The sequence below is a fragment of the Nicotiana tabacum genome, chromosome 18, assembly GCF_000715075.1.
Source record: "Nicotiana tabacum cultivar K326 chromosome 18, ASM71507v2, whole genome shotgun sequence".
NCBI lineage: Eukaryota > Viridiplantae > Streptophyta > Magnoliopsida > Solanales > Solanaceae > Nicotiana > Nicotiana tabacum.
The window spans coordinates 106,272,544-106,300,065 of NC_134097.1; the positions used below are offsets into that span (position 1 = coordinate 106,272,544).

The 27,522-nt window shown below is 38.8% G+C and overlaps 3 protein-coding genes across 4 annotated transcripts; 2 read left to right on the forward strand and 1 right to left on the reverse strand.

Moving 5' to 3' along the window:
• The first annotated feature begins 11,650 nt into the window (after positions 1–11,650).
• LOC107784690 (cysteine and histidine-rich domain-containing protein RAR1) lies at positions 11,651–15,200 on the forward strand. Of its 2 annotated transcripts, XM_016605853.2 has the most exons (6): positions 11,651–11,837; positions 12,971–12,973; positions 13,067–13,149; positions 13,975–14,129; positions 14,329–14,567; positions 14,740–15,200. In XM_016605853.2, the coding sequence occupies exons 1-6, from the start codon at positions 11,748–11,750 to the stop codon at positions 14,833–14,835; spliced, it is 666 nt and encodes a 221-aa protein (XP_016461339.1). In that variant the 5' UTR covers positions 11,651–11,747; the 3' UTR covers positions 14,836–15,200. The 2 variants fall into 2 exon arrangements, with proteins under 2 accessions (XP_016461339.1, XP_075093232.1); XM_075237131.1 differs by having other exon boundaries at positions 11,667–12,973.
• Positions 15,201–16,341: 1,141 nt separating this feature from the next.
• LOC107784688 (uncharacterized) lies at positions 16,342–16,800 on the reverse strand. Its single transcript, XM_016605852.1, has one exon. The coding sequence runs from the start codon at positions 16,798–16,800 to the stop codon at positions 16,342–16,344; it is 459 nt and encodes a 152-aa protein (XP_016461338.1).
• A 5,439-nt stretch (positions 16,801–22,239) lies between these two features.
• On the forward strand, positions 22,240–27,129 carry LOC107784691 (65-kDa microtubule-associated protein 3-like). The gene is made up of 13 exons (XM_016605854.2): positions 22,240–22,360; positions 23,298–23,385; positions 23,507–23,713; positions 24,020–24,262; positions 24,344–24,553; positions 24,638–24,793; positions 24,914–25,073; positions 25,174–25,325; positions 25,409–25,496; positions 25,640–25,713; positions 25,812–25,886; positions 25,972–26,266; positions 26,376–27,129. Exons 2-13 carry the CDS (start codon positions 23,314–23,316, stop codon positions 26,843–26,845), a joined length of 2,202 nt encoding a protein of 733 aa, XP_016461340.2. The 5' UTR covers positions 22,240–22,360; positions 23,298–23,313; the 3' UTR covers positions 26,846–27,129.
• The last annotated feature ends 393 nt before the right edge of the window (positions 27,130–27,522 follow it).

Below are 27,522 nucleotides of genomic sequence, written 5' to 3' on the forward strand. Positions count from 1 at the left end.
TGGTTTGAAAAATGTTGGGGCAACTTACATGAGGGCAATGACAACCATATTCCACAACATTATACACAGAGAGATCGAGGTCTGTGTGGATGATGTGATCATAAAGTCTAGAAAGCAGCCTAACCATGTCAGATATTTGAGAAAGTTCTTCCAAAGGCTTCACAGGTACAATCTTAAGCTCAATCCTGCAAAGTGCACATTCGGTGTGCCGTCTAGAAAATTGCTGGGATTCATAGTCAGCCGCTGAGTTATTGAATTGGACCTGTCAAAGATTAAAGCTATCCAAGAATTGCCACCTCCAAGGACCAAGACTGAAGTGATGAGTCTATTAGGGAGATTGAACTACATCAGCAGGTTCATTGCTCAGGTTACGACAACCTGTGAGCCTGTCTTTAAGCTGTTGAAGAAAGATGTCGTGGTCAAGTGGACAGACGAGTGTCAAGAAGCATTTGATAAGATAAAAGGGTATTTGTCAAACCCGCCTATGTTGGTGCCACCAGAACCGGAGAGACCTTTGATTCTGTATTTGACGGTCCTAGACAATTCCTTTGGTTGTGTATTGGGTCATCATGACATCATCGGTAGGAAGGAGCAAGTCATCTATTATCTCAGCAAGAAGTTCACGTCTTACAAAGTAAAGTACACTCACCTTGAGAAGACATGTTGCGCCCTAACTTGGGTTGCACAGAAGTTGAAGCACTATTTGTCCTCTTACACTACTTACCTCATCTCTCGTTTGGATCCGTTAAAGTATATATTTTAGAAGCCTATGCCTATAGGGAGGATCACAAAATGGCAGATCTTGCTCACAGAATTTGATATCGTCTATGTGACTAGGACTGCGATGAAAGCCTAGGCATTGGCCGATCATTTGGCTGAGAACCCAGTAGATGAGGAAGATGAGCCTTTGAAGACTTACTTCCCTGATGAAGATGTCATGCACATTGATGAGTGGGGACCAGTTGGGGAGCCAGGGTGGAAACTTTTCTTTGACGGAGCTGCTAACATGAAGGGCGTTGGGATAGGAGCCGTACTTATTTCTGAAGCGGGGCATCACTACCCTGTTATGGCTCAACTTCGTTTCTACTGTACTAACAACATGGCTGAGTACGAGGCGTGCATTTTGGGTTTGAGATTGGCTGCAGACATGGGTGTCTAGGAAGTCTTGGTCACTCGGACCTTCTGGTGCACCAGATCCAAGGGGAATGGGAAACACGGGATTTAAAACTCATACCGTACCGGCAATGTTTGCATGATCTTTGTCAGCGGTTTTAGTCAGTAGAGTTCAGGCATATTCCAAGGATCCATAATGAGGTTGTCGATGCTTTGGCTACTCAGGCGTCAATGTTACATCACCCAGATAAGGCTTATGTTGACCCTTTGCATATTCAGGTCCATGATCAGCATGCTTACTGTAATGTGGTGGAAGAAGAACTTGATGGTGAGCCTTTGTTTCATGATATCAAGGAATATATCAGGATGGCGTGTATCCAGTACAAGCCACAGGTGATCAAAAGAGAACAATTAGGCGGTTGGCAAGCAGCTTTTTCTTCAGCGGAGGGGTTTTGTACAAAAGGACTCCAGATCTTAGACTGTTGAGATGCATAGATGCAAGGCAGGCCACAACTATTATGACCGAAGTACATTCTGCAGTCTGTGGACCGCACATGAGTGAGTATGTACTGGCAAAAAAGATTCTCTGGGCAGGTTATTATTGGCCCACTATTGAGCGAGATTGTATCGGTTTCGTGCGTAAATGTCATCAGTGCCAAGTGCATGGAGGTTTGATTCATTCTCCACCATCTAAATTATACACAATGTCTGCACCATGGCCTTTTGTTGCGTGGGGCATAGATGTCATTAGGCCAATTGAGCCATCAACATCAAATGGGCACAGGTTCATTCTAGTGGCCATCAACTATTTCACCAAGTGGGTAGAGGCTAAAACATTCAAGTCCGTAACCAAGAAAGCGGTGGTTGATTTTGTGCACTCAAATATCATTTGTCGGTTTGGGATACCAAAGGTGATCATTACAGACAATGGGGCTAATCTCAATAGTCTTCTGATGAAAGAGGTATGTCAATAATTCAAGATTACGCATCGCAATTCCACCCCTTACCGTCCCAAGGCAAACGGAGCAGTTGAGGCGGCCAACAAGAATATAAAGAAGATACTTTGGAAAATGGTGGAAGGTTCCAGGCAATGGCATGAGAAACTGCCTTTTGCATTGTTGGGTTATCGCAAGTACGAACAACTCCTTATTTGTTGGTATATGGCACTGAGGCGGTGATACCTGTGGAAATTGAAATCTCGTCCCTTTGGATTGTTGTTGAGGCCGAAATTGATGATGATGAATGGGTCAAAACTCGCTTGGAACAGTTGAGTTTAATTGATGAGAAAAGATTAGCAACAGTGTGTCATGGCCAGTTGTATCAATAGAGAATGGCAAGAGCATATAATAATAAGGTGCGTCCACGGAGGTTTGAAGTGGGTCAGTTAGTATTGAAATGTATCCTTCCTCATCAGGCTGAAGCGAGAGGCAAGTTCGCCCCAAACTGGCAGGGGTCGTTCATCGTGACGAGAGTGTTATCCAATGGTGCTTTGTATTTAACAGATATAGAAGGCAAATGTGTAGAAATGTCCATCAATTCTGATACGGTCAAAATATATTATGTATGATCTCTTCGGTTAAATTGCGTTTGTTTGTAATTGGCATATTTTGAAGATTGGAATGATGAAGGCATTTTGTTCTGCTATCTAAACACTTTACCCTTTGTTACCCCTTTGAGCCTTATTTATTTTCTTTCACACCCCTCTTTTGGAATCAGTAGCAAAGATCAGAAACGCAAGCGTAAAAATAAGTAAAGGAAAAAGAGAAAAGTAAAAGAAGAAAAAGAAAAAAAAACAACAACAAAACAACAAAACAATAAAAAGAGAAAAAAAAACAAAAGAGGAGAAAGAGGAAGAAAAATAAAGAAAAATCATAACAACAAAGTAATTCCTATGACATGAACTACGTTCGACCTAATTCCTTTTAAGGATACGTAGGCAGCCTCATGGTTCGGTCTCATCAAAACAAAATCCAAAAGTCCCCGAGCAAGAAATTGGGGAAGAAGTTATGGTTGTTGTGAGAAATCTAATTCTGAAAGTTGTAATTTTTAACCTATTTGAATTGTTTCGAGCCTTTGATACCCTTTCTTTCTAACCCTATCCAAAATCCTACATTACGGTCCAAAGAAAGACTTTCTGATCAGTCTTCGAGAAATGCCAAGTCGAGCAGGTAGGGGTGATTCATATCAGGGGCAACACTCTGGTCCAAGCAGAAAAATAATGAAAATAAGAGAGTCTTATTGGTGAAAACTCTCATGGGCACCGTAAGGCGACGGGAGCTGAGAGAAATCAAAAATGAGAGAGTCTTATTGGTGAAAACCTTCACGGGCACCTTAAGGCAAAAGTGAGTTGAGAGATAAACAAATGAGAGAGGTCTATTGGTGAAAACCTTTCAGGGCACTGCAGAATGAACAAGGTCAAGGTTTGGGTGAAGAAATAAAGTTGTGGAGTTCCGGGGCAACAAAGTATGGAAACTAAAAGTTGATCGGTTAGACAGACTGGGCTGATTAATCCAAAATGCATGTCATGATCATTGGTACCAGCTGTTCTGCTCAGATAAGTCTCTTTTCTTTTTCCCTTTTTAGCAGTCACCCAGTTTTGGATTCTTCTTATCCTTAACTCTCAAAGTCATTGCATTTCATTTCTTTTGGGGTTTATTTTTTCTAAGATGTTTCAATGTCAGTCTTGTTCAAAGCAAATGAGAAAGGATTTCAAATCTCATTACCAACTTCCAAAATTGCGAAGCACATTTTGGCCAGAATATACCAAAGGCAGCATGATGTAAAGTGGGATACAAGGAATCACCGGAAGTTTCATTGGTGGAATGATTTGGTAATGTCATGGGAGATGCAAAGGTTCAGATAAAGGAACTAGAGGTGTAAAACAACAGTATGGGTATAGAACACTCGGGTTGTCAAAGGTCATGGGGTTTGAAAGTCAGACAGAAAGTCAAGCGGTTCAGGGCCAGTTAGGGAAAGCAGGTCAAAACAAAACATGGCAGCGGAGAGACCTTCAACAAGAATGCCATCAACTAACCACCATTTTAAACTGACAAGATTTTCCTTTGATTGAAACAGGGGTAGAAAAATTCGTTTGTTTCGGAGGAATTCTCTGTAAGGGAAGAGCAAGCACTAATCAGGTTTGACCGTAAACTCTCAGGACCTTCCTGGAAAATGTGGCTTAGTTAAAATTCAAAACAATCATGAATAGCATAGAGGAAGGTAAGTTTGTTTCAAAGTTTGCATGTTTTAGATAGGATTCAATTAGGAGTTTTCAGGACCCTCCTGGAAAATGGACCTAGTTTAAAATTCAAAACAATCATGAATAGCATAGAGGAAGGTAAGTTGGTTGCAAAGTTTGCATGTTTTAGATAGGATTCAATTAGGAGTTTTTAGGACCCTCCTGGAAAATGGGACCTAGTTTAAAATTCAAAACAATCATGAGTAGCATAATCTAGCATAAATGTACCCCAAAGGAATATAAGTTGGCTTCAAAGTTTGCATGTTTAAGATAGGATTCAATTAGGAGTTTTCAGGACGCTCCTGGATTATGGGATGTAGTTTTAAAATTTGCTTGGATAACAAGACTTAGCATAAGACATACCTTCAGAAGACATAATTTAGCTTTAAAATTGTCATTTAAATAGGAGTTGTCAGAATCCTCTTGGATAACGGGATCTAGCTTTCAAATTCTTGATAATGTTTGGTAACATGATTCAGTTTAACACTTACATATGTGCCCAGATACCAAACTGGGGCAGAAAATTTTCTTTGTTTTTGTCTATTTTGTTGAAGTCAGGAGCCCGCCTGGAGAACAAGGGAATACATTTCAAGTCAGCAGTCAGGAGCCCGCCTGGAGAACAAGGGAATACATTTCAAGTCAGCAGTTATGAGCCCGCCTGGAGAGCAGGGAATACATTTCAAGTCAACAGTCAAGAGCCCGCCTGGAGAACAAGGGAGTACAATTCAAGTTTTAGCTTTCAAGTTCTTATTGATATTTGGTAATATGATTCGTTTTATACTTAGATATATGCTCAGATACCAAACTAGGGCAGAAAATTTTCTTTGTTTTGTCTATTTTGTTGAAGTCAGGAGCCCGCCTGGAGAGCAGGGAATACATTTCAAGTTAGCAGTCAGGAGCCCGCCTGGAGAGCAGGGAATACATTCAAGTTTAGCAGTCAGGAACCCACCTGGAGAGCATGGGAATACATTTCCAGTTCAGCAATCAGGAGACCGCCTAGAGGGCATGGGAATACATTTCAGGTTTAGCAACCAGGAGCCCGCCTGGAGAGCATGGGAATACATTCAAGTTTAGCAATCAGGAGCCCGCTTGGAAAGCATGGGAATACATTTCAAGTTTAGCAATTAGGAGCCCGCCTGAAAAGCATGGGAATACATTCAAGTTCAGCAATCAGGAGCCCGCCTGGAGAACATGGGAATACATTTCAAGTTCAGCAATCAGGAGCCCGCCTGGAGAGCATGGGAATACATATCAAGTACAACAATCAAGAGCCCGCCTGGAGATCAGGGAATACATTCAAGTTCAGCAATCAGGCGTCCACTTGGAGAAAGGGAAAACATCTCAGATTACAATTCAAGGCGGCAACAAAGGGATCTCACCGGGAGAATACGAGTCAATAAGGCAACAAGAACCACAAGAGCAAGTTTGAAGATATAGATAGGATCTCTTGTAACTCATAGATCATAGTCTAGTCTAGCTTCTTTTTATTTTGACACGGTGTAATAAGGGGGTTCAGTAAGCAGTAGCAGCAGCAACAGCAACAGTGAAATCACAGCTTTATGGTAGTCCCAGCTACCAAACATTCCTGAACTACACTAACCTGATTCCTTTTTAGCCAAGGATATGTAGGCAACCTCGGAAGCTGGGTGCGGTCAAATCTTTCAAAAATGCTTCCCACGGAGTATTCAAATGGGCAAAAATCGCTCGTATCCGCTCACTTTATCTTTGCCCAAAAACTCTGCGTGTTTCCGAGCAAAGAGGAGCGGCTGTGAGCACGTGATTTTTGCCCTACATGAATTACTCCCAAAAATTCAAAACAAAATAATTTCTTTCTGTGTTTGCAATTTTGTGGATTTTTGTGACATTTTCTGTTAATTGTTTGCATTTTTGTCTAGGCATTTTAATTAATAAAAAATACAAAAATATATGTGCATTTGCTTTTAGGATTTAATTTAGCATTTTAGGATTAATTGAGTAATTAGGTTATTTTATAAAAAGAGAAAATCACAAAAGTAGTCATTTTGCACCTTTTAATTTTAATTTTTGATTTTTGAGTTAGTTCTTCTTTAATTTATTAATTGTGATAATTATCATTAGGTTTAATTATTATTTTTAGGTTAATTAGGTCCTAGGAATTATTTTAGATTTTGTTTAATTTGAGAAAAAATAAAAAGAAAAAGAGAAAGAAAAGGAAAAGGCACTAAAAAGAACTAATGGAAATGAAGAAAAAGAACTTGGACCAAATTAATTGAATCATCTCTAAGCCCAAACCCCTGCACCCCTGAAACCCGTACAAATTGCCCCAATACCCGGCCCAAAACCACCCTGACTCGGTCCACCTTATCCCTTCACCATCCAAATGACCTCGTTTCATTTAAGGGAGATCAGGACCGTCGAGGTCTTCCTCATCTAACGGTTGGGAAGCCGGGTCTCCCACATATAAAAGTGTCCAAACGCACCCCCTACCCCCTCATCGTCTCTTTCACAGAGACTCTAACATGCAAACCCTAATGACGCTGCCTCCATTTCCACCGCCTTAAGGTGGCGGCACCACTACCAAACAACCCCAAATTAACACCCTGAAGCCCCCATGACCTCCTCTCTCCAAATCCTTATCCCATACCCTTCGAATCCTTCCCGGCTCCATCGAATCTTGAATTTAGGGATAGGGTTCAGAGCCCCAAAAGTTCAAAGTGTTCCAATCCTGGATTCTATGGCTTGCATGGTTACCGACTCCAGTGTTCAAGTGTCAGGATGCCGATTTTTCTACAAAATAACATTAGTCGCCTGTTCTTGATAAAGAACAGGCGATTGGTATTATATTGTGGCTCTAATCGGAGAGGCATTCATGAGTGCAAGCAGAGTCGGTGAGTTTCTTTCTTTTCTTTGGTTCGTTCTCCTATTATTCTTCTTCTATTCTTCTTTTCTCCAAATAATTCAATTGAAAGACGAGCAAAATTTTGGCCAAGATAAAACCTGGTTTTTTATATAGTTTGATCTTTTCCAGGTTTTACCCTTGATGTCGTTTGGTCTTGCTTGATGAATTCTGTCTTTGTCCTCGTTAGTTAATCATTTATTTTAATCTAACTAGACCGAGGGTTTAATTTAGTTCAATTTCGCGTTAATTAGTATTTTAGCTCGGGTTTTAAATTGTGAGAAAATTGTTCATTTGTTTCTTTGCCATTCGCCTTAATTTGATTTGGGTTGGGGTCATCATGACATTTGGGCTTTGAATCATTTCAGAATCCATTCCCAAAGCTCGAATGGATTTTTTGGGCCCATGTTTGTGTAACCATTGAGCCGGTTAACCCATGACCCAACTGAGGTTGAGGGGTAATTTCAGGGTCCCCAAAGGGTAGTATAGGTAATCTAGCTAGGGAATCTCTTGGGTAACTGATTTAGAAGCTTCTAGTAGGGGTCTTCTATGGAATTTTAGACTTTAGCTTGGGTATCAAGTCAGAAAATGAGGGATTAATTGGGAAAAATAAAATTAAGGGGGGACTAGAAGTGCAAAACTAAACTCTCAGGTTTGCCCTATTTGCTTGCCTATAAAGGCATTTCATTCTTGCCTTGCAAGGCAGAGATCAAGAGCTGAAAATCCAGAAAAATGCAAAAACTGCAAAAAATTACTGTTTCATAGACTTTGAGTATTTTTTATTCCTTCAATTTCTGGATAACAATAGAAGGCTGAGTGCTTCAAATAGCCACTATTCCATTGAAACTCTCTCAATTTACTTTGATTTCTGAGTACTGAAAGTTGTTGGTTCGTCTGAGCATGAAAATGTTTTGATTTTGGTTGATTTTCAAGAGCTTTTGGTTCGATTTTGGTTGCTGAACATTGTTTGGGATTTCTGTTGATTTTAACCTGCCTCAAAGCTGGTTCCCCTTTTGATTATTTCTGGGCTAACGTTGCAACTAACACTGGTCTACTGCTGTTGATTCCTCCTTCTTCTTATTCTCTTTGCTGTTGTCAGGTACATTCTCTTGAAATTCTACTAGATGTATGTGTCATAATGAAGATGAAAGTGAAAGTTTTGGAACATGGCAGCTGAATCTGTTTTGTTTAGTTTCAGTTTTCTTCGTGGTGTTTATATACTGGATCAATTAATTCATTGTATTTTATCCACTCTTAGTACGATTAGCTAAATTTGTATGTTGTAGTTAAACCTTGGGACTATTGATGATATGCTACTGACAGAAATTTGGTGAATGCATAATTTTTGAGAGTTTTCTTTTTGAGCATTGTTGGCATTAAGATGTGTTAAGTTAAACATCCCTGTTACTTCGCTGGTTTCATTTTGTGTGTTAAAATCATTTAGAATGAGGATTCAAAACAAGAGAAATTGTTATAGAGGGAAACTTATTAATATGTGTACGTTGAATATGAGTGGATTATGATTAATACGCACATCGTGGAGTAAAATAGGTGTGTGTAAAAACTGAAATAGTAGAAAGTTGATTAGCATGTTCAAATGTGGGGCAGTTAGGGAAGGTGCATAATTTCTTAGCTTTCATGGTTCTCCGTAGTTGTAAGTTTTTTCATATTTTCTTTAATTAGCATCCGAAGGTATAGTCAATAAGAATGGTTTGAAAAAGGTTTCGTTTGGTTAGTCCCTGATGCTCCAAAGGGCGTGCGTTGTCAAAGACTCGAACTCGAATCGTGTTATGTATTGGTCTCAGCGATGGCTTTCTGAATTTGTGGCACTTCAGGCACTCATTTGTGCTTTGGATACTCGATACCGAGCCTCTCCCCAGCACAACGTATTTTCAGGAGCTTGGGGCTCACTATTGGGCCCAAAATAGGACAGGCCCTTCCTAATGAGACTTGTACCCCCTTTTCTAATAATTAATTCTCCATCGTGTAAGTTTCTCATTAACCTGAATAAAACCTTTGGTTACATTTAGTAGTAAAGAATCGAATTCCTTTAAATAATTGGGAGGCGAGCTATACTAGATAAGACATAGTCTATGGCCCTCCGAGCTTTAGTTTGAATATCCTTTTAAAATAGAATCGAGGTACGCCGTGCCAAATAAACTCAAATGCGCGGCCCTCATTTAACCCTTTCTTTTAAAATACTTAGAACTCGAGGCGTGCCATTTAACAAATTCACATGACCCTCGCAAAGTTAAAAACTCGTAGTTGCTTTAGGCGCGTTGTTTTAATAATATTACCTTCCTAAACTCGGGTGCGCATTTATGCGGCCCAAATTCAAATCTCAACAATGTCAAAATATGTCGAAGACCGTGGGTGCATTTATGTGACGTGGTTCAAGACGTATTTTGACAGCGTTGCAATATTCCTAAAAGTGAATAAAAGCGGTTAAAAGTTAAAATTTGCACATAGGTTTAAAATGTTTTTAAAATCAGATAATTAAGCCGAATATAGCAATTGAGCGACCGTTCTAGAACCACGGAACTCGGGAATGCCTAACACCTTCTCCCGGGTTAACAGAATTCCTTACCCAGATTTCTGGTTCGCGGACTGTAATACAGAGTCAATCTTTCCTCGATTCGGGATTTGAACCGGTGACTTGGGACACCATAAATCTCCCAAGTGGCGACTCTGAATCTTTAAATAAAAATAATCCCGTTTCGATTGTCCTTTAATTAAAAAAACTCCCTTATACCCTTTTTGGGGTAGGTAAAAAGGAGGTGTGACATTGTCTCTTCTTGTTTTCTTTCTGTCTTCCTGAACCGAGCGTCTATCGGAAACAACATCTCTGCCCCATCGGGATAGGGGTAAGGTCTGTGTACATACTACCCTCCTCAGATCCCACTTTGTGAGATTTTACTGGGTCGTCATTGCTGTTGTTGTAACCTTGTTTTTGGACCATTATGGTGAACTTCGACGGCAATAAATACATGAATCCATAGTTCTAACTTCCATTCTTCTTTTCCCTTTCCTTTCGTTCTTCAATTCATTTAGACTGGAAATCATATGCTCTTTCTTCTCCTCATCTTTGTTGTTTTCTTTACGAGTAAAATTAAATATTTTCTTTTGAATTTTTTTGTGATTTTTGTTTTTGTTCGTGTATCCTCTTAGAAATGTGAATTTGTTGAGATTGGGAAATTTTGTTCTATATCAAAGCAATTTTAACAAATAGAAAATACTAGAATCGTTGTAGAATTAAGAGAAGTATTCAATCCCAACTAGTAATCTTTAAAAATAAAATCTTGAGACCAGTTAAAATCATGGGTGATCGGAAGTTTGCAACAGAAGTTAAAAAATAGTTGTTTGCTATTGAAAAAAATATAAAATGAGTATTAGCATATGAGGAAGATCTTGGCCTTTACAACTTTGCAACAGACGTGGCAGTATCCTACAAGTCCATTGAGAAAAACTAGACTAAAGAATACTGGAAGGGATCTCAACCCTGGATGGATGGGAATCAGGGGAGCCACTTTCATTAATTCCAATTCGAATAAGAATAAGAGTTAGAGGTCGTCGTAAAGTTAAAGTGTTTAAATATTTTTTTTGGACAAGTTTAACGGACAACTTATGTATTTTTTTTTATTTATATACATTTGTTCTTACAACTTGACACTTAAACAACAGATTTATAGTTAATTAAGGAAAATAACTAATCAATAGCTAAAAAATGTAAATTGATTGTCTCAACATGGGATGTTAATATGCATTATACTCTTTTTCCCTTACAAAATATTGTCTCACTGAATTTTACTTGCAATATTTTTAACGATTCAACCAAAAGGTGTATTGTTAGATATGTGTACCCTTTTTCCTTCACTAGAATTTTTTTAACTGGGTTTTGTTTTAGTTAAGGTTTTAATGAGACATATTATCTGTTGAATAGACCGTCAAGCGGAATGTTATAAATAATATTCATTTATAGTGAATGTCTATCTTTTAGAGAGCTTTTAGAATTTGTTACTTTATGGCTAAGTAACCTTTTTCTTATAAATAGAGGGGTTCTATTATATTGTAATTCATTCCAAATCAATAAGAATTCTTTCTCTACTTTTCTCTGCAATACTCTTCTTCTTTTATTATATTATTTCAGCCAAATATTTATTTGCCTGTAAATTGTTTCATTAAGGTAAAAGAAATTTTTAAAATTAAATTATTTTTAAATATATAAAGTAATTTATTTAGACATACTAAAAAAGAAAAGTATGTCATATAAATTAAAAAATAGAGTATAAAATTATTTAATTTAACGTAAATATAGAGAATAAAGTTTTATCATTCCTTAAAAACGGAAAATAAGCGAAGTGGGCCAATATGTAAGGTAGCGTTGGGAAGCCCAGCTTCCCAAAAATAAATTTGGGGGCAAAAAGGAAAAAGAAAGACTTTGGGGAAGACTAATACCATTTCGAGATCCCTCTTTAGCAGTAACATATTAACAGTAGTTTCTAGAGAATCAGCAGAAGCGCAATGGAGAGACTTCGATGCCAGAGGATCGGTTGCAACGCCACCTTCACAGAAGATGATAACCCTGAAAACTCCTGCACTTATCACGAATCCGTCTGTCCCCTCCCTTTATTTAATCTCTCTGATTCAATTCCTTTCTATTTTACATTTAATTTATGTATTTACTTCAGTTTTAATCTCTTTAATTCATTATAATTCACTTGATAATTGAAGTCTCTAGTATTGAATTGTTCTATAATGTTTTTTTGAAGTGATCCTATCATTAGCAAGTACATCAATCTGATTGGTGTGGTCTTGTACTTTGAGTTAGTTTAGGAAGTTTTTATTTGAGAACTATAATGAGTGTTCAACTATACTATCCTTTTTAGTGTAGTTAACTAACTGTATGAGGGGATAAACAACACTTCATGCAATAATATAGATCTTCCACTTTTGCCCATATAAAAAAAAACCTATTTATAGCATCAATATCCAATTAGGTTAAGGGAAGTGAAAAAACTAGTTAAATCTACTTAATGCATGGTAAAATTTACCTAGTTCTACCTTTTGGAGATCGAAATCGGTTTCTTTTTCTTTGAATCTGTTGTAATGTGCAAAGGGACTGGAGCTTCTTTAAACTAGCAGAAACCAGGAAAGAAACATTTGCAGCATCTTAGTGTGGAATTTTCTGTAAGAAATTTGCTGATTTTTTATTCTTGAAACAGATTTAACTCTGGATAAAGAAAGGTCACTAGGTAAAAACTGAGGAGTGCTTACTAATAGCTCAAGTTCTAGCTCTTTTGTTATGTCGTTGTGAGCCCTGCGTAGCATGTAGGTGCACAATTGCGTGTACATGTAAAATCCTATTGCACATACATAGCTATAGAATGTAACAGTTAGTTAATATCCAAACGAACCTTGTCACCCTAAGAAACCCATGTTTATATTATCAAGAATCAGCAGAATGTCGTTTTGCTTACAGATAAAAAAAGATAGTCAATGGTATGTCTGGTGAAATTACTGCAAATACATGCAGGAATATGATTATCATTTGGAATGTAGAGACTATAGCAGGAACCTACAGATAACCTAAATTTTGCAAGAATCTTAATTTTGTATTTCCGTGGAATTGAACGTCATCTCTTATGAATTATGCATTACCTTCTAAACATCTGTTGATAATCTTGTTCTTCTTTTGCACGGACCGCATTGGACGTGAATGCACTTGCTGGATCCTTTGGCATCAGGGTGTAAGTGAAATCAATTTTCTGATTTCTTATCTTGCTTTGCGCATACCGTAGCTTCTAAAACATCAAGCTAATCATCTAAGTTCATATTTGCAGCCTTTATTTCATGATGGAATGAAGAAGTGGAGTTGTTGCAAGAAAAGCAGTCATGATTTCAGTTTATTTCTCGAAATTCCTGGGTGAGTACCTTATGCTTTTCCTTATTTTACTTCAGACTTTCATGCCAAATAGTGGTAACCTTTTTGTTTGTTAGGATCTGTTGAAACTGGTAAATTATAAAGCTTTGACCCAGGCATTGGTTCAATTAGTTAAGCTTTGACCCAAGCTTTGACCCAGGCATTGGTTCTTTATTTTCCATCCATATGTCTCATTATCTTCCTTTGAATAGTTTAATTACTGGACTTAATTGTTCTTTATGATAGCCCTGGAAACATTTCAGACACTTCTACTCTAAGATTACTCATTAATTTTCAAATATAACCTTGCACATCTCTTTGTTGTTTTTCGCAACGGAGAGGGGGGGGGGGGGTTGTTATTATAGTGTAATGTGCAGGGAGCTTTTGCCCGGCATTATCACTTTGAACAGTTTGAGGAGGTATATGCGGGGCCGTTTATTAATTGTATGCAAACCCTTTCCATTTCCTAATTTTCATTGCCTCCACTATGCTTGTTAATGATAAAAAAGAAACTCATTTCCGTCCATGTCACAGATTATTGGTTTCTTTTATCCCCTTCATATTCTTCCAAACAATGAGAAAAGAACATACCTTTTTTTTGTGTGTGTGTGGGGGGGGGGGGGGTAGGTAATAAGTGAACAACATACTTCTTTTATCAATCCTCCTCCTCCTCATCTTCTTATCTCTAGTGTAGGAAGAATTATGAAACACAGTCATAATTTGCTTGATTTGTTTGACTTGGAACCTATCCTTAGATTGCTGAGTATCGAGCTAAAACACATAATTTCTTCTGTGTCTGTCTGTAAAATCAAAGTTCATTTTATGCAGTTGTAAGACAGGAAAACACACAACAGAAAAACCAGTGATAGCAAAGCCAGCTGCTAACCGGAATAGAGCAATTTCCACACCGACTTCTATGGCCAATGTATCACCGAAGGATGCTTGTCCTAGATGCCGCCAGGGATTCTTTTGTTCTGATCACGGTAGTCTTCCATCTTCTTACTTCATCTAGCGCATTACTTTGGAAGACTAGGAAAATTCTAGTTTACCTAGTACCTGTTGCTGTTAATGAGGAAAAAGTGTTTTCAGTCTCAAGCTGCTTTTTGCTCTACTCCCAATATAGGGACTCTTTTTTACTTTTAGCCCAGACTCTGATCAGTGTTCTTGCTATTGCTTTCTAAGGTTCACAACCTAGAGAAGCAATTCCAAAAGCATCAAATACAGTAACATCTGTACCTTCTGAGAGCAATAGAGATGTACAGCAATGCCATCCTGCTCCGGTGAAGGAGAAAGTTGATATAAATGAGCCCCAAATTTGTAAAAACAAGGGCTGTGGTAAGACCTTTACAGAAAAGGAAAATCATGACACTGCTTGCAGTTACCATCCTGGCCCCGCTATCTTCCATGACCGGATGAGAGGAGTAAGTTGATAAAGAAACACTCATCTTGTTTAGTTTCTTTCAAGGGTGCTAAGCATTGCTTTTGTGATATTTCGCTATGTTTGTACAATATCTCCCTACTTGTATTTAGTAGGTAATGTTCAAAGAATTATCGGAAAAACTCATGTTTTCTGGTTGTCCTTTGAATTTGCAGTGGAAATGCTGTGATATTCATGTCAAAGAATTTGATGAGTTCATGAGCATCTCGCCATGCACCACAGGATGGCACAATGCCAACCCAGCATCCTAACTGGCTGACAGATGAGCCCTGTTTGTTTCACCATTTATTGATCAAACTAAGGTTGCTAGTATGGACATTGGTACAATTTTACTTTCAGTCCTTCTGTAAGGTGCCGAAGGACAATTGATAATGGACAATCTATAATGTCTGAAGTTTTGGCAGAGTTTGGAGTAAGAGCTCATTTAATTATCGCAGATGCGCTTTAGGCCTTTGTCATGCATGGTTGGTGTCATTGTTCTTGTGTGATGCTGTGAGATTGTGATCTTATAACCAAAATGTTGAACAGGTTTACCTGCTTCTGTTGCACTTTTATCTTATTGGTTACCTTTTATGGACTTCTAAGCAATTCTACAAAATTGCAACAGTTAACTAGATGTTGAAACACTATCATCTTGTGAATGTTTTTTTAGTTTGCTCAAAAACAGAGTAAATTTTCAAGTGCTGAAACCCCTCATGTGGAATATGTGTAACCCAAGAATATGACTAGTTATATTTCTTAGTTGAATGGTGGCCAAATTAAAAAGTTTTGCGCTACTTGTTTGTATAATTGTAGCTTTTTAAGATATGTGATTTTCCAACTATAATATTGCGACTCTAATCAAGCTAAAAGCTACTAAATTAACCGTATTGAGAAAAGAAAGCCACCTCGGCGGGACGCGAAATTAGAATTTAAGCAGGCATAATTGAAATACTAAAGTGAATTATGAATATATATTTTCAACAAATAACTATGTTAAAAATATTTTATATATGCAAACTACAAAATGGTATACGCATCGTCGATTTGGTTAAAGTTTTCATACATGAAGAGCGTTGGGCAAACCTGGAAGTGTTGCTCTCATTGTACTCTTTGAAATACTTTACTCTCTCCGGTCTTTATTGGAGTTATCATTTAAGGTCTTGATATACAACAACAACAACAAATCCAGTAGTTTCCCACAAGTGAGGTCTGGGGAAGGTAAGATGTATGCAGCCTTACCCCTACCCCTGGAAGGGCAAAGAGACTGTTTTCGATAGACTCTCGACTAGAGAACGACTGGAAAAAAAAGGTAATTGCAACAAGTAGAATAACAACAAGAGGAAATAAGATCGAATCTAAGAATGCATTCAAACCCTAGGTAGTAATAGGCATCTATGAATAAAAGATATCATACTAACACAAATGCTAGCGAACTGAGTAAGACAAAGAGAAACGCTCAACTACCTACGAACCTTCTACCCTAATATTTGACCTCCACACCCTCCTGTCTAGGGCCATGTCCTCAGTCAGCTCCAGCTGCGCCATGTCCCGCCTAATAACCTCTCCCCAAGACTTCTTAGGCCTACCTTTACCCCTCATGCTGCCCACCGAGACTAACCGCTCGCACCTTCTAACTGGGCTTCTATACTTCTCTTCTTAACATGCCTGAATCATCTCAACCTCGCCTCCCGCATCTTATCCTCCACAGGGGCCACTCTCACCTTTTCCCGAATAACTATATTCCTATTCTTCTCCAACCGGGTATGCCCACACATCTACCTCAACATCCTCATCTTAGCTAATTTTAGTTTCTGGGTATGAGAGTTCTTTACCGGCCAACACTCTGCTCCATACAACAAAGTTGGTCTAATTACAACCTTGTAGAACTTGCCTTTAAGTCTCAGAGGCACATTCTTATCACATAAGACACCGAAAATGAGCCTCCACTTCATCCATCCTGCTCTGATACGATGCGTGACTTCTTCATCAATCTCCTTGTTACCTTGTATTATAGATCCAAGATACTTGAAACTACCTCTCTTGGGGACGACTTGCGTATCAAGCTTCACCTCCATATCCCCTTCCTGGGTACCGTTGCTGAACTTGCACTCCATGTATTCCGTCTTGGTCCTGCTCAATTTGAAACCGTTAGACTTTAGGGTCTGCCTCCAAACCTCCAGCCTCTCGTTAACACCACCCTGCATCTTGTCAGTTAAAATTATGTCATCCGGCATATAACATACAGTATCGGACCTCACCTTGAATGTGTCTCGTCAAAAAGTCCATAGCCAATGAAAATAGTAATGGACTAAGAGATGATCCTTGGTGCAACCCCATCATAACCGAAAAGTATTTTGAGTCTCCTCCCACCATCCTAACCCGAGTCTTAGCTTCATCATACATGTCCTTAATCACCCTAATGTAGGCTACTAGGACCCCTTTAGCCTCCAAGCATCGCCGGAGCACCTCTCTCGGGAATTTGTCATATGTTTTTTCTAAGTTAATGAACACCATGTGTAAGTCCTTCTTCATCTCCCTATATCGCTCCACCAATCTCCTCACAATGTGAATAGCTTCCATAGTCGAAAGCTCCGGCATGAAACCGAATTGGTTTTCAGAAATGGACACACTGGTCTTTACCCTTTCCCAAACTTTCATAGTATGACTTAGCAACTTATCTCCCTATAATTATTGCAACTTTGGATACCGCCCTTATTTTTATATAGAGGAATCATCGTACTCTACCTCCATTCATCGGGCATTTTCTTCGTCCTAAAAATGATATTGAACAACCTAGTGAGCCACTCCAAACCTGCCCTACCTGCATTCTTCCAAAATTCCATCGGCATTTCATCTGGCCCGGTAGCTCTACCCTTGTGCATCTTACGTATAGCCCCCTCGAACTCCTCTATCTTATGCGTCTACATTACCTGAAATCCTGACGGGGCATCACGGAGTGCTCCAAGTTGCCCAACAAAATGTCTCTATCACCCCCTTCGTTCAGGAGTTTATGAAAATATATTTGCCATCTTCGTCTAATCCAAGCGTCTTCCATCAAAACTCTACCTTCCTCATCTTTGATACACTTAACTTGATCCAGATCACTGGCCTTCCTCTCTCTCTCTCACCTTGGCTAGCTTGTATAGCTTCTTGTCCCTACCTTTGGCCCCAAGCTCTTCACAAACGCCTAAACGCTGCATTCTTAGCCGCAGTAAATGCTAACTTCGCCTCCTTCTTAGCCCTCCTATGCCCCTCCTTGTTCATACTTTTCGCCTCTTTGTCCATGCTCTCTATAAGCGTCAAGTACACCGCTTGCTTGGATTCTACTTTCTCTTGTACCTCTTCGCTCTACCACCAGTCACCTTCGTGATCGCTAGAGAAATGCTTCGAGACTCCTAACACTTCTCTCGCAGCTACTCTAATAGACTCCGCTATCGTGGTCCACATACAGCTCGCATCTCTACTGCTCCTCCAGGCTCCCATAACCAATAATTTCCCCCCAACTCCTACGTTTTGTCACTAGTCAAAACACCCCGCATGATCCTGAGTTGACCATACATGGACCTCTTCCTCCTCTTCCTCACGATCTCTAAGTCCATCACTAATAATTTATGCTGAGTCGTGAGATTCTCGCTTGGTATAACCTTGCAATCCATGCACAAACTCCTATCACACTTTCGGAGGAGTAGATAATCAATTTGAGTCTTGGCCAACGAACTCCGAAATGTAACCAAGTGCTCCTCCTTTTTCGGAAAACATAAGTTGGCAATCACCAAATCAAAGGCTTTAGCACAGTCCAACAACAAAGTACCTCCTCCTTTCCTAACACTAAAGTCAAAAACTCCATGCACACCGTCATACCCCCAGATGTCTCCCAAATGTGACTATTGAAGTCACCTCATATGAATAACTTCTCGGTGAGCGGAATGTCACGTACCAACCCGTCAAATTTTTCCTAGAAACGCCTTTTAATCTCCTCGTCCAAACTCACTTGAGGCGTGTAAGCACTAATCACATTTAAAGTTGATCCTCCCACAACCAGCTTAATAACCATCAGCCCGTCGTTCATCTTCCTAACTTCCACCACTAGCTCCCTAAGATCCGTATCAACCAAGATACCTAGCCCATTTTTACCCCTCGCATCCTGAGACCCAAAATTTAAACCCGTCAGTATAATTTATCTTTAGCATATAAAGGGTCGTTTGGTATGAAGTATAAGAAGGTATAACAGTGGTATAAAAATTTAATACCACCTTAATACTCTGTTTGGTTAGCTAACCAGGTATAAGTTATCTCGGTGTTAATTTTAACACTGGGATAACTTATACCTTATAGAAGGTGGGGGTAATTAGCACCGGTATAATTTATACCTTCTTCTTAGAAATTATGCAATTGTCATTCTTAATACAACATACCACACTCTCTTCCCTTGGTAAAGAGGAATTTCAAATCTAAATCAATCATTTGATCAAACAAAGAAAGTACTTGGGCCTTAGAGGCAGCGGTTGGGAAAGCGAAGGGAATAGGAAGACCAGGAACGAAGTCACTCAACCAAAAGAAGGTCTTATTTGAGTTCAAAGCGAATTGGAACAATAATCGGGTGACTATCAAGAGGGGGTACCACTGGATCATCAAATTCATTCAAGAAAAGCCAAACGCGTAGTGATTTTTACTGCCAACAACTAGAATAACGATCCTGATACCAAAGATACTGATACCGCAGATCAAGATCAAACAAAAGAAGTGGCTTTAATACGCTATTCGCAACAACCAGATTTTCGGCGAGGTATAATCAAAGGCTCTATGCGGGCTCAAAGGCGCATAACAGTTATTTGGAAACTCTTTCCAGCAAATGTGCATTCCCCCCTTTTCTTGACAGAATAACCCCCCCCCTTCTTAGTGGTGCTGCTCTAACCACGTTGTGGAGTTGAACCACAGTTCTTCCTTACCTTTCGTGGTGAAATTCCACTTCCCTTTTTCATAGCTATTATGGAGGAACCGCTCTAAAGAAATGCGTTGAGAAAGGGCAGATATATAGAACCTTTCAACGAGATAGTGCTCTCTGGTTCACAATAAGTGACCAATTTGCTTTTAGCACGCCCATTAAGAAAATACTAAATTCTATACAAAAATAACCTGCTATGACTAAACTACCCCTAATTAAACATTTAATGTGAGGAGTAAGAAAACTTTTTAGGGATATGTACATAGGGGTTATTTTGTAAAAATAAATTGAATTCTTTCTTGATTACATAACTAGACACTTATTTTGAACCAAAATGAAAAAGCAAATTGGTCACTTATTGTGAACCGGAGGGAGTACCAAACAATGAATAAACAACAATCTCAACATAACTTATCCCAATATAACTTATACCGGCATAACTTATACCGATATAAATCGTATTCCAACCATGCCTTAGCTTATATCCATTAAGACATCATTTAGCCCCTCCCATTTTCGTATAACTTATCTTTAGCATCTAAGTCTTAATTTCTTGATTTTTTAAACTTTATTTCCTAGTTTTGAGAGAGTGGTAGAAATGAGAGTGCGAAAGACGGTGTCTATTTCAGACAACCAGTTCAGGTTTATGCCGGGGCGATCTACCATAGAAGCTATCCACCTAATTAGGAGGATGGTGGAACAATACAGGGATAAGAAGAAGGATCTTCACATGGTGTTTATTGATCTAGAGAAAGCGTACGACATGGTTCCTAGGGAGGTCTTATGAAGCTGCTTAGAGGTTAAAGGGGTCCTGGTGGCCTACATTAGGGTGATTAAAGACATGTATGATGGAGCTAAGACTCGGGTTAGGACAGTAGGAGGCGACTCTAAGCATTTTCCGGTTGTTACAGGGTTACACCAAGGGTCTGCGTTCAGCCCTTTCCTATTTGCCCTGGTGATGGATGCACTAACTTATCATATTCAAGGAGAGGTGCCATGGTGCATGCTATTTGCTGATGACATAGTTTTAATTGACGAGACACGAGGCAGCGTCAACGAGAGGCTAGAGGTTTGGAGACAGGCCTTTGAGTCTAAAGGCTTCAGGTTGAGCAGGACGAAGACGGAATACCTCGAGTGCAAATTTGGGGCTGAGCCGACGGAAGCGGGAGTAGAAATGAGGCTTGACTCTCAAGTCATTCCTAAGAGGAGTAGTTTCAAGTACCTTGGGTCAGTTATTCAGGGATCGGGGAGATCGACAAGGATGTCACACATCGTATAGGGGTGGGGTGGATGAAGTGAAGGTTAGCGTCGGGAGTCCTGTGTGACAAAAAAGTGCCAACGTTACTAAAAGGTAATTTTTATAGAGCATTGGTTAGGCCTGCCATATTGTATGGGATTGAGTATTGGCCGGTTAAGAACTCACACAACCAGAAGATGAAAGTAGCAGAGATAGGATGTTGAGGTGTATGTGCGGGCATACAAGGATGAATAAGATTAGGAATGAAGATATTCGAGAGAAGGTGGGTGTGGCCCCCATGGAGGACAAGATGCGGGAAGCAAAACTCAGATGGTTCGGGCACATTCAGAGGAGGAGCACTGATGCACCGGTGATGAGGTGTGAACGACTGGCTGTGGTGGGCACGAGGAGAGGTAGAGGGAGACCTAAGAAGTATTGGGGAGAGGTGATCAGGCAGGACATGACGCGACTTAGGATTACTGAGGACATGGCCCTTGACAGGGAATTGTGGAGGTCGAACATTAAGGTTGCAGGCTAGGGGAAGTTGTGAGTATTTCTATAGTGCACTAGAGTGAGACTAGCCAGTTAGGAGTTAGTCTTAGGATGCTACTGGTCAGCTACTGATGCAGGGCTTTATCTGCTGGATATTCTTATATCTTCCATCTTTTTTGTACTTCCTATATTTCTTATATTGTTGTTATTTTTTATTTTATGTTATGTTATGTTATTTTATGTTATTATTTTATTATGAGTCTATTGATAGTACTAATATATCGTCTCTTGTCGCTTTCTTGAGCCGAGGGTCTCCTGGAAACAGCCTCTTTACCCCTCGGGGTAGGGGTAAGGTCTGCGTACATATTACCCTCCCCAAACCCCACTTGTGGGATTATACTGGGATGTTGTTGTTATTGTTGTTGTTGTATTTCCTAGTTTTTCAATTTTAGCTAATTTCGCGTTTGAAAAAAAAAAAATTGAACTGACACAGGCTTGGCTCGATTGCAACTTGATTATACAGTTAAGAGAGATCTCTGTAACAACTAACCTCTATAACAATGTTTTAGAATAACAAGCAAGTTTTCTTTGAAAATATCTTTTATGTTATATTATATCTCTATGACAGTCTTTATCTTTTACGGCGACATCCATCATCGTTATTACTATCTTTTATAACATAAGCAAACCGGAAAAATTATTTTTAATATTTCTTGTTTATAACAGACAATAAGATATAAAAGTCAAATATCTGTATAAGTGTATAACAGTCAATAGCTATAAAATGCAACAAAAGGCCCGTACCCATGAGGATGTTATCGAAAGGTTTGACTGTATAAGCTAAGTCGCTCATTAGCGTAGAAATTCAATTGGGCTCGGGTCGGCCCAGTTTCAAGGAATGCATTTTGGACTTGTTTTTCTGACTGACAAGCCCAGATCCACAATATCCGTTATTTATTTATTTCACTTTTAATATAATGGACGCCAAATCAGGAAACCCCCATATTTCAAATTTCAAATTATTTGCTGGGACAAGCTGACCTCTCTTCTCTCTTCTCCATCTCTCGCTGCTGCAGTGCCAACTCTCGCAATTTCTCTTTCTCCGCCCAAATTCACAGTCGTAAGTTTTCCTCTTTCTCCCTTCTCTTCAATCGTTTTCAATTGAGCAGCAGTTTATACGCATTTTTAATTTGTTACGATGTGTTAATGGCCTACTAATATGCATTTTCAATTAAGAAAAGGACAAAAAGTTGTAATGCTATTATTTTTAACGAGCTTTTAGTACTTGGGATGAAATTCGTAAATTTCAAGTCTTTTAAAATATCATTATGATTATCTAAACGGCTAGTTTGAAATTTTGACAATCTCAAATATAAGTAATTGAAATCACCTAAAACACCCCTTTTAATCTAATCCAGTTTGTTCAAGTGAGCACTTAATTAAGATGTAATAAGTTAGAAAATAGATATTTTATATCCTAGCAGCACCTAAGGTGTGACCTAGTGGTCAATGAAGTGGGAGGTGAACCATGAAGTCTCAGTTTTAAATCCCCAACAAAGGAAAAATATTTGGTGATTTTTTCCCATCTGCCTAAGCTTTGGAGTAGAGTTACACTTATGTGTGTTGAAGGTAGAAGGTATCCAGTGGAATAGCCGAAGTGCGCGCAAACTGGCATATACACCACTGCCATAAAATAAAATTAAAAAAAAGAAGATATTTGTATCCTAGGACTTAAGAATTCTACAGATTATTAGATTATAGAGTTGATTATAGCTTAAAACTTGAACTGTTAATTGTGGGTATGAGAAACAGTGGGTATAAGTTAAATTTGTATCTTATGTGCAAAACAGTGGGGGACTAGGACTGCTCATTTTTAAGCATAGATGTTAGAAGGACATTAAAAATTTGTTACTTTCTTGATCGCTTATTTCTCAGAATAATTCTTACTGTTTATGACCAATGTTATGGTTGATAACTGGTGAAACTGCTAGCTCTGATTTATGATTATACAACATTTATTCGAATATAGTCTTGTAAGAATTATTCTTAATTGGCAGTTGAAATATCTCCGAGATGTCAACTCCTCAAAATGATCCGCTTCAGCAAACGGAAACAACGTGTGGGTTGTTGCTGCATGAACTGCAGGTAGTATTATTATGGATATATTGCCTGCTAACATATTCATAATTTATTTACTCTTTACATATTTATTATCTTCTTGATCATTATGGAAGTTCTTGCTCCTTTTTCCATCTTTTTTAAAAAGATTATATGGGATGAAGTTGGGGAGTGTGATACTGAGAGAGACAAAATGCTATTTGAGATTGAACGAGAATGCTTGGAAGTGTATAGAAGAAAAGTAGATCAAGCGAATAGGAGCAGGGCTCAGCTAAGGCAGGCTATTGCTGATTCAGAAGCGGAGCTTGCAGCTATCTGTTCTGCTATAGGGGAGTGCCCCGTGCACATTAAGCAGGTTAGGAATGACATAGCCAATTTATTACCTTTACGGTTTCAATATATGGCTTGTTGTATGAAATGACCACATCACAGTTGCCTTATTTGTAGATACCAAATTAAATTGTATCAAGCTAGTGCAGGTTTGTATTGTTCTTGGAACTGTATTAAGATGAAGCGCAGCCTCCGTGCTCCTCTTATATTCTAGCAAAAAAATTGTAAATGGATACCCTATATATTGATTTAGAGTAAGATTTACATGTTTTTTTTCCCTCCTTTCACAAGATCAGGTATGGAAATTTTATAGTGAATTTCTTGTATTCAGTCTGATCAGAACAAAGGAGGTTTAAAGGCTGAACTTAGAGCCATTGTTCCAGCACTGGAGGAGATGCGGAAGAGGAAATCTGACAGAAAGAATCAATTTATTGAAGTTACGGAGCAGATACAGAAGATTAAGAATGAAATCTTTAGGTTTACTTCTACAAGCATGGTAGTGGATGAAAGTGATTTATCATTACGAAAGCTCGAAGAATTGCATTCAGAACTGCATTCACTTCAAAAAGAAAAGGTTAACAGTTGCTCTACACCACCAAGGCCAATTGTTCTATGTCCCTGCCGTTTGACTTAAACTATTACTCTTTTTTGGCAGAGTGAACGCTTGAAGCAGGTTCTGGATCACCTCGGTACTTTGAACTCATTATGCTCGGTTCTTGGCATGGATTTCAAACATACTGTCAGTGAGGTGGATCCAAGTCTAGGCGAATCAGAAGAAATTAAGAACATTAGTAATGATACCATACAAAATTTAGCAGCTGCAATACATAGACTACAAGAAGTTAAGTTACAAAGGATGCAACAGGTATGCAGATGAGTAAATTATTCTTGTGTTACCTGCCATTTTTGTTTCACTCTGTAGACATTGATGACCTTCTGGTTTTTGCAGCTACAAGATCTTACTACATCCATGTTGGAACTATGGAATTTGATGGATACACCCATTGAAGAGCAAAAGATATTTCAGAATGTCACTTGTAAGATAGCTGCCAAAGAACATGAGATAACAGAGCCTGACATGTTGTCTGTGGAATTCATTGCTCATGTAAGTTATAGAATCTTTGAGATTACTGTAACTGTTAGTTTCCATTGTTGCTGGTGCTTCTTCTGCTTGACTTCGAAATTGTACTTCGGGCATGATAATAATGTCCCTTTAACTATCAAGGTTGAGGGAGAAGTGTCCCGTTTGGAAGAACTGAAAGCAAGCAAAATGAAGGAGCTTGTTTTGAAGAAGAGGTCAGAACTAGAGGAGATCTACAGAAAAACACATATCGTTGCTGATTCGGACAGTGCAATGAGTATAGCTATTGAGGCTATTGAATCTGGTATTTAAGTTGTACTCAAGTAGAAAGAAACCCAATTGATTACTATGTCTTTGTTACGAGATTAATTTTTATGCTCTTCTTTGTTCATATCTCTGAAAAGGCGCTGTCAATGCTGCTTCTGTCCTTGAGCAAATTGAGCTCCAAATAGCTCAAGCTAAAGAGGAAGCTTTTAGCAGAAAAGACATTCTAGACAAAGTCGAGAAATGGATTGCTGCTTGTGAGGAGGAGTGTTGGCTTGAGGAGTATAACAGGGTTGGTTTTGATTTCAACTAGCATTGACATGTTTCATGAAGTATGTCTAAAATGCTTATTCATTCTCTTGATTTCTTGTCTAGGATGAAAATCGCTATAATGCTGGACGAGGCACCCACCTTACCCTGAAGCGTGCTGAGAAAGCTCGTGCATTGGTTAATAAGCTTCCAGGTTTTTCTTACATACCTTGTCCTTGTTAATGCTTATTTGTTTCACATAAAGGTTAGATGACAATATCTCAGTGGTGAAAGATGACCTTCTCTTTGTCGAGCAATGTTAATAACCATCAAATCCATTAAAATGGTGTTCAACAGCAATGGTGGAGGCATTGGCGTCAAAAACAAAAGCATGGGAGAATGAGAGAGGAACTTTATTCACATACGATGGTGTATGCATTCCCAAGCTTGCTCTTTATGATATCAAAATATTCAGGTCTAAGGTTTCATACTTGTAACTCTCCCTAAATTGTTTGTTTCTTTTTGTTAGATTCGTGTTCTGTCTATGCTTGAAGAGTATACCATCTTGCGGGAAGAAAAGGAGCTGGAACGCAAGAGGCAGAGGGTATGAACTCTCAACTGGCCTTATGTTGACTTTAAATCTATGCTATCATAGAAAGTTAACCTGCATGTGATTCATCTTATCTCAGGACCAGAAGAAGCTTCAGGGACAGTTGATGGCAGAACAAGAGGCTCGTTATGGATCAAAACCCAGCCCTATGAAGAACCAAAGTGCCAAAAAAGGTCCTAAATTGTCATGTGGTGGTACTCCAAGCAATAGAAGGCTTTCGCTTGGAGGAACAATGCAGCAAACTTGTAAAACTGAATTCCCTCATTCCACTAAAGCTACCCCAAACACACGTCAAGCAAAGAAGTCTGAGCTCTTTCATCAGCTCGACCAATTTAATCATTCTAAGGATGATGGATTTGCAGAAAGATCAGCAGGTAACCAAACATTGTTTGTGAATTCTAATTAGCTGTCTTATATCTTATTAAAGAATTCTTGGTGTACTGACCCTTTATCAATTTAATTTGGTTATGCTTCTTTGCTTAGGGGGAAGAGGAGGTTTGGGTATTGATGAACTTCCTTCAAAAAAGCACCCCATCAGTGCATTGAATGGTTCAGAAGTAGAGACAACAATGATGCGGAAGCCTTTCTCACCCATTTCTACCACAGATTCTTCGAAGACCAATGCAACAAATATATTGGGAGATGTGAACAGAAAACAGAATGAGACGGTGATGAAAACCCTGCTAAGTAACCATACTACACCGTTCTCCACTCCTGTAAAGACAATTTCTACTGTTGAAGAAGAGAACAGAACTCCTGCTAGAGCAATGCCAATTCCTGTGCCTTCTACTCCATCAACTGTTTCTGTTCCGATGCAGACAGCAACACCTGATCCAGCTGTTGTTCGACCGTATGATTCGAAGCTAGCTGAAAAGATTCCTGTGGAGGAGGAGATAGAGTATAGCTTTGAGGAGAGGAGGCTTACATTTGTCCTTCAGAGAACACATTTGTAGAAGTGTCATACAAGTTTGATGCCAACTATAGACGAAATTGATTGTTAATTAAAAGCTTTCAGTATATGTAGAGCAATCATTAGTCTGTTGGTATGCTTGAGAAGTCAATTCAATTCTATTGGCTTTTTCTATGTAGATACAAAAATTAACTGAATTTTGATAATACTTGTCCTTGATAAGTAGTGCAAGCAGATGGACTCCAATACTACTATTATTCAACCTCTGTTGGAATTGTAAACCTAACTATGGCTTTTTACCTCTAAGAAAGCTCATGTAGTTACAAATGTTTGTTGCCCTTTCTACGATGGAAGTTTCTCTATAATGGCTGTTCTATATCATGCAAATGTTTTGACTTTGCATTTCGCTTCCAGGGAAAATGTTTTATTTTCCTTCCACCTACTGTCTATATTTTGTGCACGAAGTCACATTTAATTACAAGATTGAATGCTTTGGCTTTTGCATTATGTTTTCAAGATTTTAATCTTTTTAGTATTGATATAATATCTTTAATTTCATGAAAAGATCTTGATCCGTCAAAAAGAAGCATTTCCCACAGCTTGACTTGAATAAAAGGTCATTCTCCAATACAGGAACGTGAAAATAAACAAACCAATATCATACCAGTTGTTATAAAATAAAGACTATAAAGTAAAGACAGGTATAGAGAAAAACTGATA